At 38.1% G+C, this 14,482-nt stretch overlaps 1 protein-coding gene across 1 annotated transcript in view; it reads left to right on the top strand.

The window, feature by feature from the left end:
- The window catches only part of MMP20 (matrix metallopeptidase 20), a 44,459-nt gene extending 30,244 nt beyond the window's left edge, over positions 1–14,215 (top strand). Inside the window, exons 9-10 of the mRNA XM_002708568.3 lie at positions 12,557–12,660; positions 13,712–14,215. Of these exons, the coding sequence (XP_002708614.3) occupies positions 12,557–12,660; positions 13,712–13,812 (205 nt within the window). The 3' untranslated portion in view covers positions 13,813–14,215. The remainder of the gene's footprint in view (positions 1–12,556; positions 12,661–13,711) is intronic.
- Positions 14,216–14,482: the final 267 nt, after the last annotated feature.

Raw genomic sequence — 14,482 nt, 5'->3', positions numbered from 1 at the left:
CATGCTCCCGTCAACTGATTCATTCCCCAAATGCCCTCAACAGCCAGGCCTGGGCCAGGGTGAAGCTGCGAACTGAAAACAATCTGGGTCTCCCACAGGAGTGGAGGGAATCCAATTCCTTGAGCATCACCGAGTCTCTATTAGCTGAGCCAGGTATTAAGCCCAGCTACCCTGATACAGGACATGAGCATCTTACCCAGCACCTTTTCTGCAAGGTTAAGCACTCACCCCAATATCACCTATTTTTAATAACCATTTATATGACATAAAAGAAATGTATAAATAAATATTTGGCATCTGCTTTCTCCTGACTGATATCATCTTCCTCAATTTGGAGTTGAGAAAGTGATTTAACTGGAACACAGACATGGTTAATGAGAAAGACAAGTATTTTTTTTAATTTATAAAAAAATAATTTCAAGCACTTGTGATCCCTGCTGACTCTGGGGCCACTAAGAGTTTGGAAACATTGCCCAAAGTGTCATGTGGTGTCACAATGTGTTGCTTCTACTCCAGCCCTTAAACAATTAAGGCAGTTGTTTTTACCTCAACCCTTCCTATCTGAAACTTCCCGTTGAAATTCATCTGTTGGGCTGCTAATATCTGCCGGGCAGAGCATGACTGTCCACTGTCTTTCTTTAGGGTAAGGAGGCTATCAACAAAATGTACAGGAAGACAGGAATTAAGGAAGCTGCTTCCTGTTGTGGATTGTTCAGGGAATGGGGTTGAGAAACACACGTATCAGCGTGAGTGTGCGGAGTGTGACAGCATGCATGTTAGGATTATTCGCTTTAGTTATTGAAGCGTATTCACAGCCTGATTCTCACTGGGGGATGGGGTAGGGTGTCTACTCTCCCATTATCTCTCTTCACCATTTATCACCTGATCGCTGGACTAATCTACAACCCATCCATAGCAAAGCGTACACCTCCAGCCAGGTTGGACCAAGGCTAACCAGTTAAGACAAGAGGTTTGATGGGAGCAAAGGTTTAAAATTCCCCATAAGTCTGAGGCTGAGGAAGTAGAGGTTCTCTAGCTTTAATGACTCCTGATGGCATAGGGAATGATACCCTACCTTCCATCTGGACCTCCATGTGTGCTGAGGAAAGTTTTTAGTAATACAAATGAAGTTGATTTATTAAAAAGTTGGTCTAGGCCTTTAAATCAAATGTTAGTGAGCTCATTTTGCTGGGTGGGAAAAGAGACCATGGGAGGCACTCTGAGCCTTCCCAGGTTACTCGTGTGTGAAGTGACAGAGAACACCCAGGCACCTGCATTGTGCCTGGCATGTAGCAGGTGCTTAATAAAAAGGAATTCTTCAGTAATAGTGGAAACTTATATGATAGTTAAAAAGACATGTTTAAAAAATTGTGACGATTAACAGTTTTTTCAATCTTCAGTATTCCTCGCACTAATCCAGTCAGAGATCTGGCTAAAGGGAATTTCCTTTTTAAATACTGGAGGCCCCTGACATGAGACTGAAAGCACTGCGTGTGGCAAAGCATAGAGAATCCTTTCAGCAGTGGGCGTCTCACCTTCACACGCAGTATCACACCCTGGGCTATGCACTCAGGAGTCAGAAACATGACCCTGACCCACAGCTTAAAAACTCAGATTTAGCTACTATGCCATCCTGATTAATAAGCCCCCTGGATTCTGCACATTCAGCTTTGCAGGGCCTCACATGTATGACATCCTGGTGTCATGTGAAGCCCTGTGTGAAATGTCACATTCAGCTGCAAATGACAGGGATCCCCAAATGACTGTGGCTTAAACACATACAGGTTTGCCCTTTTCATGTATGTAAAGAGTCTGAAGTTCAACAGACTGAGAGCCAGTATGGTGGGACTGTGGTCAGTGACAACCCACATTCCTTCTAGAATTTTACCCCAGCTGTACTTAACACATGGCTCCCATCTCACGATCTGAGATGGCCAGGGGAGCTTCAGTCGTTATAGCCCTAGTTGAGAAGGGAGAAGCTGGGAGGAAAAGGCAAAGGAGACAAGTGAGGCTTTATAGGTAAACACACAACCACACAGAATGCAGAAGCCACAAGCCTCAGTAATTGCATTGGATTGCTCTCCACCGTCAGAACACTGGGTCCTGCCTCTCCCTGTGTCAGTTCTCAGGTTTTGAGTCCTCACACTGGCTCACACACAAATTAAGCGCCAGGGGAAGAAAAGTCTCTAGATATTCATTATAAGCAAAATAAAGATAGAAATACAACCTACTTTATACTCTTGTGGTATTGGATGGGAAAAAATGTGAAATGCTTGTCATTTAATCATTCAGTTTGTGTTGGGTGCTGTGTATGCCTTCAGTGGATTTTACACATAAACAATAAGCAAAAACTCAAGTGTCAAACATGCTCTAACAGAAGACTGCACTGGAATCCGTGGACCAAACCAAAGAGAAAATGGCCAGCTCTAGCAGGGTACCAGGAAAGAGTTCTTAAGGGAAGTGATGACTGAGCTGCACTTTGAAGGCTGCCTAGACATTTCCCAGCCAGGGGTGGGATGAGGTGGGTGGCTTCCAGGCACAGAGAGCAGTTACAGCAAAGGCACTGATGCACGAAATAGCCTGTGAGTGTGGGGAAAACCTCAAGCAGGTCAGTATGACTAGAACTGGGGCTAAAATGAGAAATGTGGCCAAGAGAAAGAGGACACAGCCCGTGGAGGGTGAGGGCCTTTCTAGCTAGACCAGTGTTTATTAGGCAGAAGAGAGGGACTCACCCAGTAGGCTTTGTGTTATAAAGCATCACCCCGGCAGCCATGTGACTGGATTAGAAGGGGCCAAGAATGGAAGCCCGCTCAGCAAGTTGGGCCAGAGGCAGCATAAGTATAGTTAAAGTGCTCAAAGAAAAAACTCTCAACAAAGACTCCTATATCCAGCAAAGCTACCTTTCAGAAAGGAAGGAGAAATAAAGACATTCTCCAGTAAACAAAAACTGAAAAATTGTTGCTTGCAGATTTTCTGTACAAGAAATACTAAAGGAAATTCTTTAGGCTGGAAGCAGATAGAAACCTAGACCCATACGAACCAACAGAGTGTTAGCATATGTAATTTCTTAATTATAAAAGACAGTGTAAGTGCATGTTTCTTCTCCTTTTGTCTCTTAACTGGTTGAAAACCAAGCTGTTTAAAACAATTTGCAAATAATGCTGTTGTTGAGCCTATAACATGTAGAAATATATTTGCCAACAGCACAAAGGGTGTGGCTGGGGAAAAAAAAAACTGTTACGTTAAGGAAATGACACCAAATGGTAACTCCCAAGAACAAAAGGAAAGAAGCAGAAATTGGGGTTAAGAAGTTTAATGTAACAAAAGTACAAATATGTACTTGTTCTCCTTTCTTTTCTCAGACCTTTAGAAGACATTGAATCATATAAAATTATTATATAATTATTTAGAGGCCTGCAAAATAAAGAGATGCAATGCATACAACAGAAGTACCACAAAAATGGAGGGAAAGGAAATAGAGCTATTTAGGAATGAGGTTTATTTATCTTACTAGAATTGTTATTACAAATCTGAGGCAGATTTTTGTATGTTAGAATGTGCATGGTAAGCCTTATAGAAATCACTAAGGAAATAATTTAAGAAAATATGGTGAAAAATGATAAAAAATTAAAATGTTACATTAGATGGTTTTTCACTAGTGCAAAAGAAAAACTGGGGAAGAATAGAGGAACCAAAAGATGTGAGACACACAGAAAGCAAAAAGTAAATTGGCAGGCATAAATTCAACTTAATCAGTGACATTAAAAATAAATAGATAATCAATCAATCAGACATCAGATTCCCAGACTGGATTTAAACACAAAACAACTTCTAACTATATCCTATGCTGTAGTAGACATATTTTAAATTCCAAGTTGTAAATAGAATAATAGTTATAAATAGATTGAATAAAAGGAAAGATATAGCATGCAAACAGCAGCCAAAAGAGTGGTTGAGTGGCTCTATTAATATAGGCAAAACAGACTTTAAAGTAAAATATGTTATTTCAAAATGACATTTTATAATAAAAGGGTCAATGTTCATGGTAACATAACAATTATAGGAGTATAAACTCAAAATATAAACAATAAGTGATAGAAATAAAGGGAGAAATTAACAATGGAGGAATAATAGTTGGAAAGTTCAATACCTCATTTCCAATAAGAGATACAATAGATAAGCAGGTCAACAAAGAAAAGAAGACTTGGATAGCACTAGGCGAGCAGATAACTATAGAATGTTCAACCCAATGAGAGAATACGCATTTTTCTCAAGTGTATATGGAACATTCTCCAGGATAGATCTGTGATAGGCCGCAACAAAAGTCTAAATGAACTTAAAACAATTTAATTATTTTCTCTGATCACAATGAATGAACATAGAAATTAACACCAGAAGGAAAACTGGAAAATTTACAAAACATGAGCATTAAACAACCAATGTGGCAAAGAAAATATCATAAGAAAAATTAGAAAATAGTTAGAAAGAAAATACTTAGAAGTAAATGAAAATTAAGATACAATATACCTGGCCGGCACCGCGGCTCACTAGGCTAATCCTCCGCCTTGTGGCGCCGGCACACCAGGTTCTAGTCCCAGTCGGGGCGCCGGATTCTGTCCCGGGTTGCCCCTCTTCCAGGCCAGCTCTCTGCTGTGGCCCGGGAGTGCAGTGGAGGATGGCCCAAGTGCTTGGGCCCTGCACCCCATGGGAGACCAGGATAAGTACCTGGCTCCTGCCATCAGATCAGCGCGGTGCGCCGGCCGCAGCGGCCATTAGAGGGTGAACCAACGGCAAAGGAAGACCTTTCTCTCTGTCTCTCTCTCTCTCACTGTCCACTCTGCCTGTCAAAAAAATTTTTTAAAAATTTTTAAAAATTTAAAAAGTGAAAAGGTCTCAAGTCAAAAATTTAATCATGCATTTTAACACATTGAAAAATCAAGAAGAAGTTAAACCAAAGGCAAGCAGAAAGAATAAAGATTACAAATGGAACTAAAAGTGAAACAGAATAAATAAGCAACTTGGAAAATCAACAATACCAAAGGTTGGTTCTTGAAAAGATAAAAAAAAGATGACAAACTTTTTACTCAACTGACCAAGTGAAAATCAGAAGACTCAAATTACTGAATTCAGAAATGGAAGAGGATAATTGATCTCACTGACCTTACAGAAATAGAAAAGGATTACAAAGAAAAGCCATGAGCAATTGTATATCAATAAATTAGGTAATGTAATGAAAAACTTTTGAAAAGATACAAACTAGTGAATCTATGTCAAGAAAACAGTCTGAAAATATGTCTGACAAGTGATGACATTGAATTAGAAACCAAAAACAATCCACAAAGGAAAGCTCAAACCAAGATGGCTTCACTGGTGAGTTCTACCAATACTTTTAAAAGAGAATTCACACCAATTTTTCACGACTTCCTCTAAAGCATAAAATAGAAGAGCATACTAACTAACTCATTGATTGAGTTCAGCATCAATCTAATAGCAAAGAAACATCACAAGAAAATAAAACTTCAAATTAATATCTATTTGGGAATATGCACACCAAAATGTTCAAAACTACCAGCAAACCAAATTTAGCATCATATAAAAAAGAGTAATACACCAGGACCACTTCTCCAAGGAAGATATACTAGTGGCCAATAAGTACATGAAAAGATGATCAACATCAGTAGTCATGAGGGAAATGCAAATCAAAACCCCAATGAGATACAACTTCATACTTACTAGGATGCTAAAATTAAAAAAAATTTCAAATAATAACAGTGTTAGCAAGAATATCAAGTAGTTGGAATTCTTATACACCACTCGTGAGAACATAAATTACTACAGCCACATTGGATACCAGGATTCTATTCCTCAGAAAGTTAAACTTAAAATATCATTTGATCCAGAGGACCAAATGGGATTTTTATCCAGGAATATAAGGTCAGTTTAACATCTAAAATCAATGTAATGTACCATACCTATAGGATAAAAATGAAAACTGTATGATCATCTCAGTAGATGCAGAGAAAGCATTTGGCAAAATTTCATATCATTTCATGATTAAACCTGTATAAACTCATTGTATCAAAGAGGTACTTACTTCACCAGGTTAATAGCACTTTTGTTCACAATAGGCAAAATATGGAATCAACCAAGTTGTCCATCAACAGATGAATAAAGAAAATGTGATATATGTGTATGTACATACAATGGAATATTATTTCTCCATATAAAAGAATGAAGTTCTATCATTTGCAGTAAAGCTAGACACAGAAAGACAAATACCACATGTTCTTCCTTATATTTGCTGCTGCAAATACAGGATTTTGTCAAGCTTTATTTTAAATCTTTGTCAAACAATTGGATAGGAATTGTATAAAAACTATAATTTTAATGATTTTGTGTCTATTTGAAAATTCGTGGGTGAAGCTGAACCTCTTTTCTTTGATTATCATGTATAGTCCTTGCCTACTTTCCTGCTGGACTATGGCCTTTTTACTTTTTATTTGTTGAACTCTATATTTAGCCAAAAAGCATTTTACTATAATGTACATTTAAAATGTTATCAAAAATAATGAAATATTTATAAGAACACAAAAAATAAATAAAAATGCATTAGCATAAAAGCTGGGAATTATTTAAACAAATAAAGCAGTTTGGAATGAAAAAAAATCTGCTTGTGTTCAAGTCCCAGCTCCACTCTTGATTCCAGTTCCTTGCTAATGGGTACCCTAGGAGGCAGCAGGGATGGCTCAAGTGTCTGGGTCACTGCCACTCATGTGGGAGACCTGGATTGATTTTTCAGCTTCCAGCTTCAGTCTGGCCCAGCCCCAGCCACTGTGGATATTTGAGAAGTGTATCCACATATAGGAATGCGCTCTCTCTCTCTCGCTCTCTCTCTCTCTCTCTCTCCTTGTTCTCCTTTCTCTTCTTTCTCAGATAGTTTCTGAAAGTATAAAACACTTGGAGTAAATTAGTAAATTTAACCAAAACAATGTGAAACTTATAACCTGAAAATTACAAAACATCATGGTAAGAAATTAAGTAAGATCTAAATGAAAAGAGTATCCATGTTCATGGATCGGAAATCTTAATGTTTTTAAGAATGCAATATTCCCCAAATTGATCTATGGATTCAGCATAGCCCCTATCAGAATACTGTTGCCTTCTTTGTAGAAACTGACAAGCTGATCTTAAAATTTATATGGATACTCATACAAAAGAACAAGATTGTAAGACTCATAGTTCCTAATTTCAAAAAGAAACAGTAGTCAAAATGGAGTGATACTGCCATAAGAGTAGATACATAGATGAATGGAATAAGATGTAGATTCCAGAAATAAACCAATATATCTATGGCTAATTGACTTTTGACAAGTTGCTAAGACTATTCAGTGGAGAAAGAATAAGCTCTTCAACAAATTGTTCTGGAACAAGTAGATAGCCACATGTGAAACTGTGGAGTTGGACACTCATACCACATACAAAACTTAAAATCAATCAAACATCTTAAGTATAAGAGCTCAAGCCACAAAACTTTCAGAGGAAAATGTAGAGAACTCTCCATGACCATGGATTTAACATTAGATGCTTCAAAATGACACCAAAAGCATAAGCCAAAAAGAAAAATTAGATAAATTGAAATTCATCAAACCACAAATTTTTCATCTTCAAAGAACTCTATCAAGAAAGTAAGAAGACAACCCAAAGAATGAGGGAAAATTTTTGTAAGTCATGCAGGTAGCACAAGACTTACATCTGGAATATATATAAAAGATTTTCAACTTTGTTTATAAAAAGACAAATAGCCCAAATAAAATATGGGCAAAGGACTTGAACAGACACTTCTCCAAGGAAGATATACTAATGGCCAATAAGTACATGAAAAGATGATCAACATCAGTAGTCATCAGGGAAATGCAAATCAAAACCCCAAAGAGATACAACTTCATACTTACTAAGATGCTAAAATTAAAATTTTTTTTCAAATAATAACAGTGTTGGAAAGAATATCAAGTAGTTGGAATTCTTATACACCACTCGTGAGAACATAAATTACTACAGCCACATTGGATACCAGGATTCTATTCCTCAGAAAGTTAAACTTAAAATACCATTTGATCCAGAGTGCTAATCCTAGAGAGCTACCCAAGAGAAATGAAAATATGTGGCTGCACAAAAATTGTACAAAAATATTCATAGAAGCATTATTTAAAATGTCTAAGTGTCAAAACGACCTAATTTACATTGTATTATGTGGATACATAAAATGTGACAAATTCTTACAATGGAATGTTACTTAGCCATGAAGATGAACGAAGTTCTGGTATATACAACAATATAGACGAATCTCGAAAGCATTTCCTAAGTGAAATAAAATAAGTTAAAAATTAACACATATGATTCCATTTTTATGAAATGTCCAGAAAAAGTAATTCTATGGAGACAGAAAGTAGCTTTGTAAATGTCTAGAGCTGAGTGGAATAGAGGAAGGGGAGTTGAGGTCTGATAGCTAAAAGACATGAGATTTCTTTTGAGGGCAATGGTGATGTTCCAAAATTGATTATGCTGATAGGATCTCAATTCCCTGAGTATATTAAAAAATTCCATGAGTATACTAAAAAATAATTGAATTGTTAAACAGAGTGTGTTGTGTGGCTGAGACAGAACTATGGCAATGATCCTTCCAGAGATTATAACTTTGGAGGAAAAGTGAAGATTTGATTGTTCTTCAAGCATTAGAACATTGAGATCTTGGTGCTTGACTAGTTGGGAGTCATTTTTTTTTTATTTTGTCATTTACCAAAATACTAAGCTTGAGAAGTGAAGGAGAATTAAGAGGAAAAAGAGAAGTTCCATTCTGTACATGTGGAGTTTGACATACCTAATACTAGTTCAGAGCTAATGTTCATTTAGGGCCAAAACAAACCACAAGGCATATGTCTTGGTGAGACCTAAGATGCAAATGTTCAGAAGAGAGCTGACATACAGGTCTTGAGTGAAAGAAAACTCAGGCTAGAGAGATAATTTGGTAACTGAGATAAAGTGGTAACTGAGGCCACGTGAGAGCATGAGACTGTCCAGAAAGAAGGAGCCAAGAACATCATATGAAAATATGAAAGGGGAAGAAATCTCTCCAGTCACTGGCAATTGCAGCATCTTTTAATGAATCATTTGCAGCATCTTAACACTTTCTCCTTCTCACTTGGAAGAGTGTTCATTTTGAAATAGTTCAATGTGTATCCTGACATTTTTCTACTTCATAGTATACCATTGATACTTTTCCATATTGTTAACAAATTCTTAGTCCCAGAGTTTTCTCACGGCCATTTTTCTGGTATAATCCTGTTTTCTGACTCATCTGGATTGGTACTTGGCAACTGCTTGCTTTTCTGCCCTCTTTTTGTTCCTGATCGTATTCCCCACTGCTCTTCTCTAGTGTAGATCACAAAGTCCCTTCTTGCATGAAAGCTGTGGGATTCCTGGCTAAAAGCTACTCCCTTCAAAGGAATTCTAGATTGCTCTGTCGTTGTCTCTCCTGACCCACACTGGAAAGGTCAGCTTCACGAAACTTACATCTGAGATACCTCATCAGGAAGTTCCCCTTTTGCCAGCATTCCTCATGTTCCTGTTAAGCGTCTGTTAGCCAACTCACCACCCCACTTAGTACTTCAGAGGACGCAGAACGGAGTCAGTTATGCCATTGACAGCTGATAGAAATCATCCCAGTCAAAACACAAGGAATGCCTGAAAAATCTAAGCTCTAAGTGTACATGTTAGGTTCAACAGACGTGCAAGCACTTTAATATGTCTTCACAAATGTGATAAGATCTATCTGAAAGACTACATCAGATATCTGTGCTAATACAGTATCACAAAGTATAACTGTCAGCAATGATTTGTTTAATATCTGTACACTTCAATCCATATTAAATGATGAGACAGGCCGGCGCCGCGGCTCACTAGGCTAATCCTCCGCCTAGCGGCGCCGGCACACCGGGTTCTAGTCCCGGTCGGGGCGCCGGATTCTGTCCCGGTTGCCCCTCTTCCAGGCCAGCCCTCTGCTGTGGCCAGGGAGTGCAGTGGAGGATGGCCCAGGTGCTTGGGCCCTGCACCCCATGGGAGACCAGGAAAAGCACCTGGCTCCTGGCTCCTGCCATCGGATCAGCGCGGTGCGCCGGCCGCAGCATGCCGGCCGTGGCGGCCATTGGAGGGTGAACCAACAGCAAAGGAAGACCTTTCTCTCTGTCTCTCTCTCTCACTGTCCACTCTGCCTGTCAAAAAAAAAAAAAAATGATGAGACAAACACCCATAAAGGTAATAAGTTACAGATTATTATTTTTGATACATAGGTTTCACATTGATGAGAAAACACATGTAATAATTTGAGCTGTTACCTATTACCTAGTAGATTCTCAATACGATTTTATTCTTCAAATTCAACTAACATTTATTCGTAGCTTACTATGTGTCCCGAATCCTGATGGGTATTTTCTCATATTCTCTCATTCTCCTATCTGCCTTCGTTGCAGTCTTGAGAAGCTGGTACTTCTTATCTCCATTAAACAGCTAAAAACAGTGTCAGAGAATTTACTTGGTTAATTTATTTCATGTCCTTTGAATCCAAATCCAAAGGGCCTCCCATCTACCACTTAGAGTCACTTCCCAGTTCTCCTCACCCTTAGTTTCTTGTCAGTCAGGATACCCATGGCTCCCATCCTATCGTATCATTTCCTGTCATTTTATCCTCTTGGCCAAATCTTCAATGGGTCATTAGACCTTTTACTGACTACTTCCAACATTTTCTAGTCTTCCTTTTCCTACCTCTTCTCCACCATGCTTGTTCCTGTAAAGTGTTATTCAGATACAATATTTTTAAGATAAAAGATTAAGCTTCTTGATGGCTTGAGATAGTAGATCAAATCACAAAGTTCACTCTACCTCATATGAGGTCAGAGCTAATGTTTCTTGGGGCCAAAACAAACTACAAAGGCTTACATCTTGGGCCTGCCCTGAGTGCTACATGGGCAGGTTCTCCCTCTCCCTCTCCCTCTCCCTCTCCCTCTCCCTCTCCCTCTCCCTCTCCCTCTCCCTCTCCCTCTCCCTCTCCCTCTCCCTCTCCCTCTCCCTCTCTCTTTCTCTCTCTCTCTCTCTCTCTCTGTGTGTGTGTGTGTAAATTATCTCTTATCCTCATGACCACTATTTTCCAGACATGAAAATCAGGGCACAGGGCTCAGAGCACATTCTCCTCATCGCAGAGCCAGCAAATAAAGAATCAAAAGTTTAAACCCAAAGCCATCTGACTATATATGTTGTGCTCTTTGCTCTGTAACATAAATTTCCCAGTGTAGATCCACAGAGAGCTAGATCATCACAGAGTTTTTGCCAGTTTACAGCAAAATAATAACAATAGTGCAGTATCATCAATACTGGAAGTGCAATCTGTCAGCATAAAAACAGGTTATTGGTGAGAACTGTCTTTTATTTTGAGCGTATGTTCTATCTCCCTTATTGGTGCTAAAGTTACTTTTCTTTGTGAAATGACAATGAAAATAAGTTTAAATGAGTTTTTGACCATTTGATAGCAGTGTTCTTGGTAAAATGAAAAGGAGGTAATCTTGTGTTAGTTATGTGGGCCCCATCTAAATAATATCCGTATTAAAGGTCTAAATGAAATATTAATCTGTTATAGTTCATATGTTAGGAAAACCAACTTCCACCCGTATGCCCCACACTCCACAAAGCAGTTCAACCCTCCCCTCAGTTTCTGCCTGAGCACTCTTTCTCGGTGTTTGACTGCTGTTCAGTCTCATGAGAGATTGGTTCCCTGGCCTGTCTGTTCATAGCCACCCAAGAAGCATGTCTCAGGCAATGGTAGGCATGGTCTACTGCCACAGGAAAATACCCTGTAGCCCAAGTACCAGGAGAAATTGTCTGATCTTGTGGTGGGAAAAGAATGTGGTGTCCACCTGGGAATGCACCCGTTTAGAGTTCTGTGCTCATGAAGAAGGGACTTTCTAGTACTTTAAATGAAGTCCTACTGAAGAGGTGAGAGTCATCACTGCCTACTGCTGAACTCAAGAAAGGCATGCTGCCTTATACACGTCACAGTCTCATGCACAAGGAGAATTTAGACCACAAAGAGATGGTAGGCAGTCTCAGGCTTATCATCGAATGGTGGTTGCTGATCCAGAAAAAGAAATTCAATCAACTATTCAGTCAGTTGTATAATTTTTCCAGGAAACAAAAGCAATGGAATTCAATTAAATTGATCGAAAAGACAGGTGTTCAATTATTAAAGATTTTCTTGGTTTTTATTTACTGATTATTCATGCATTCACTTATCCATTCATTAGTATTAGCTCAGTCCTTTCTCCATAGGTATTTAGCACTAAGCCAATGACTGAAAGTCCGTATGAAAGACTTTCAATGCTTTGGTTAGCCAAGATATCCAGAGACAATGAGAGAATATCATAAGTCAGCTCTGGCTAAATATATCTATGTCATCTACAACCAATAAAGCCTCTTATTACTATTATTTATGAAATAATACTTCTTCCAGCTATGATGAACGAAAAAGGAAAATGGAAAAAGACTATCCAAAGAGTATTGAAGAAGAATTTTCAGGAGTAAATGGCCAAATAGATGCTGCTATGGAATTAAATGGTGAGTGTTTCCACCAGAAAAACTTCCTTGGTGGAAATTATAGCAAGAACTCTGGACTCTGCATTTGCACAACAGAGAGTAGGTTTTCAAACAGAAGTCAATTGGTTTTGTTTTAGGTCCGTGGTCCTTTTATAAGTTTAGCTAACCAGATTATCCACTAGAAAGAAGAATTATAAAAGTTCTTTCATTGCAGTTTTCTATTAATGAAAATCTTTAAAAATATAATCTCAATCCATTAATCACCTAGATCATAAAGTTCACTCAGGTCAAGATTACCTTTTTTGTCTTTAAAATATGCATAGTTTTAACCTAACTGCCTTTTCCCACCCCATCACTCAATTATTGAAATTTAACATATAGCTAGGAAGGCTTAACTGAAATTGACAGAATAAATTTAGTTGAATCTTTTGAATCAGTCAGCCAACACATTACTCTTGCATATGGAGCACAGAGCTGGACACTGTTCAGAAGTGCAAAGACAGTTCCAGACATGACCTCTGTCAAATGGAATGATTAGCACCTTTGGGGAAATGCCTGTCCAACCAACTCTGGAGAGGTTACTGGAAAACAAGACAATTTACCTACTTATTACTGAATTACATGATAGGTTTTACAATAATTGTAAGGGGTGATTTCAGAAGGAAAAGACTTGAAAGGAAAACCTGGAAGCAGTAGTTGGAAATTTCATCATGCAATGTTGGCTGGGTTTTGAAGACTGCTTGGAGATCTAAAAAGGGAAAGAAAAGAGAGGAACTTCCTGGGGGAGAAAAGCCTGGGCAGAAGTATCAAGCATGCCTGAGCACAGCATGTTAGATGACCCCAAAGAGAGGCTCTTATCCTGGCTGGAACAAAAAGATGAGAAATGCCTAAAAGATGGGAGGTGCTGGGGTCTAGAACAGGTGGAGAAATGCAAAAGACAAGTTAACTATCACCTGAAAAACACCCAGTTCCCCTTTGATGCCACCTCAAGAAATTTGCAATTACCAATCCTCACGTTTTTATATTTGCAAGCAATTTTCAGTAACTGTGCTTTCAACTTTGTCTCTTTTAGGCTACATTTACTTCTTTTCAGGACCAAAAGCATACAAGTATGATACAGAGAAGGAAGATGTGGTTAGTGTGATGAAATCTAATTCCTGGATCGGTTGCTAAATAAAAAGATCTTGTCTATCCTGAGGAATGAAGATGATTACAAACAGCTGGTAACTGGATCTTAAGGACTAAAGCAGGATATAGAATAGGGATTCTTCCCATGGCCTTCAATTCCAAAGAAAATTTAAAGTTCATTGAAAATAACAATGCTTTAAAATTTTTTAACAATTTTGATTCAAACGAGAAGTTTCCTATATGACAAACTTTGCACAAAACTGGAATTAACACAGTGCTCTCTTCAATTAGACATTCATTTGTTTTGTACACAAACACTAAAGCAAATTCATCAATTTGGTTTTTATTTCCAGGAGGAAGGTTAGTTTCACATTCCTTGGCATAGATTATAATTCTTTTCATAGGAAGTGTCATTACCATACAAATTATCAATTTTTTATAAATGATAACTTTTGTGGCCATAATTTGGCCATCACTTATTATGATGAATATAATGTGTTTGCTTCAAATATACCACAAAATAACACATAAGTTTTGCTTCTTGTTTGTTCGTTTGACTCTAGGTTGACTCATTTTTTCTCTGAAGTAGGATACAGTAGATAAACACATTCATACTATGCAACAGATAGGCACTTTGCAAAAGGAAAACTTTTAACAAATCCCAATTAAAATGTTCCATTAGAACAGTTCCTCATTTTATGTTAATATTTATTAG

The sequence above is a fragment of the Oryctolagus cuniculus genome, chromosome 1 (assembly GCF_964237555.1).
Source record: "Oryctolagus cuniculus chromosome 1, mOryCun1.1, whole genome shotgun sequence".
Lineage (NCBI taxonomy): Eukaryota > Metazoa > Chordata > Mammalia > Lagomorpha > Leporidae > Oryctolagus > Oryctolagus cuniculus.
Note: the sequence above shows the minus strand (reverse complement) of the source record. Positions and strands in the feature narration are given on the sequence as shown.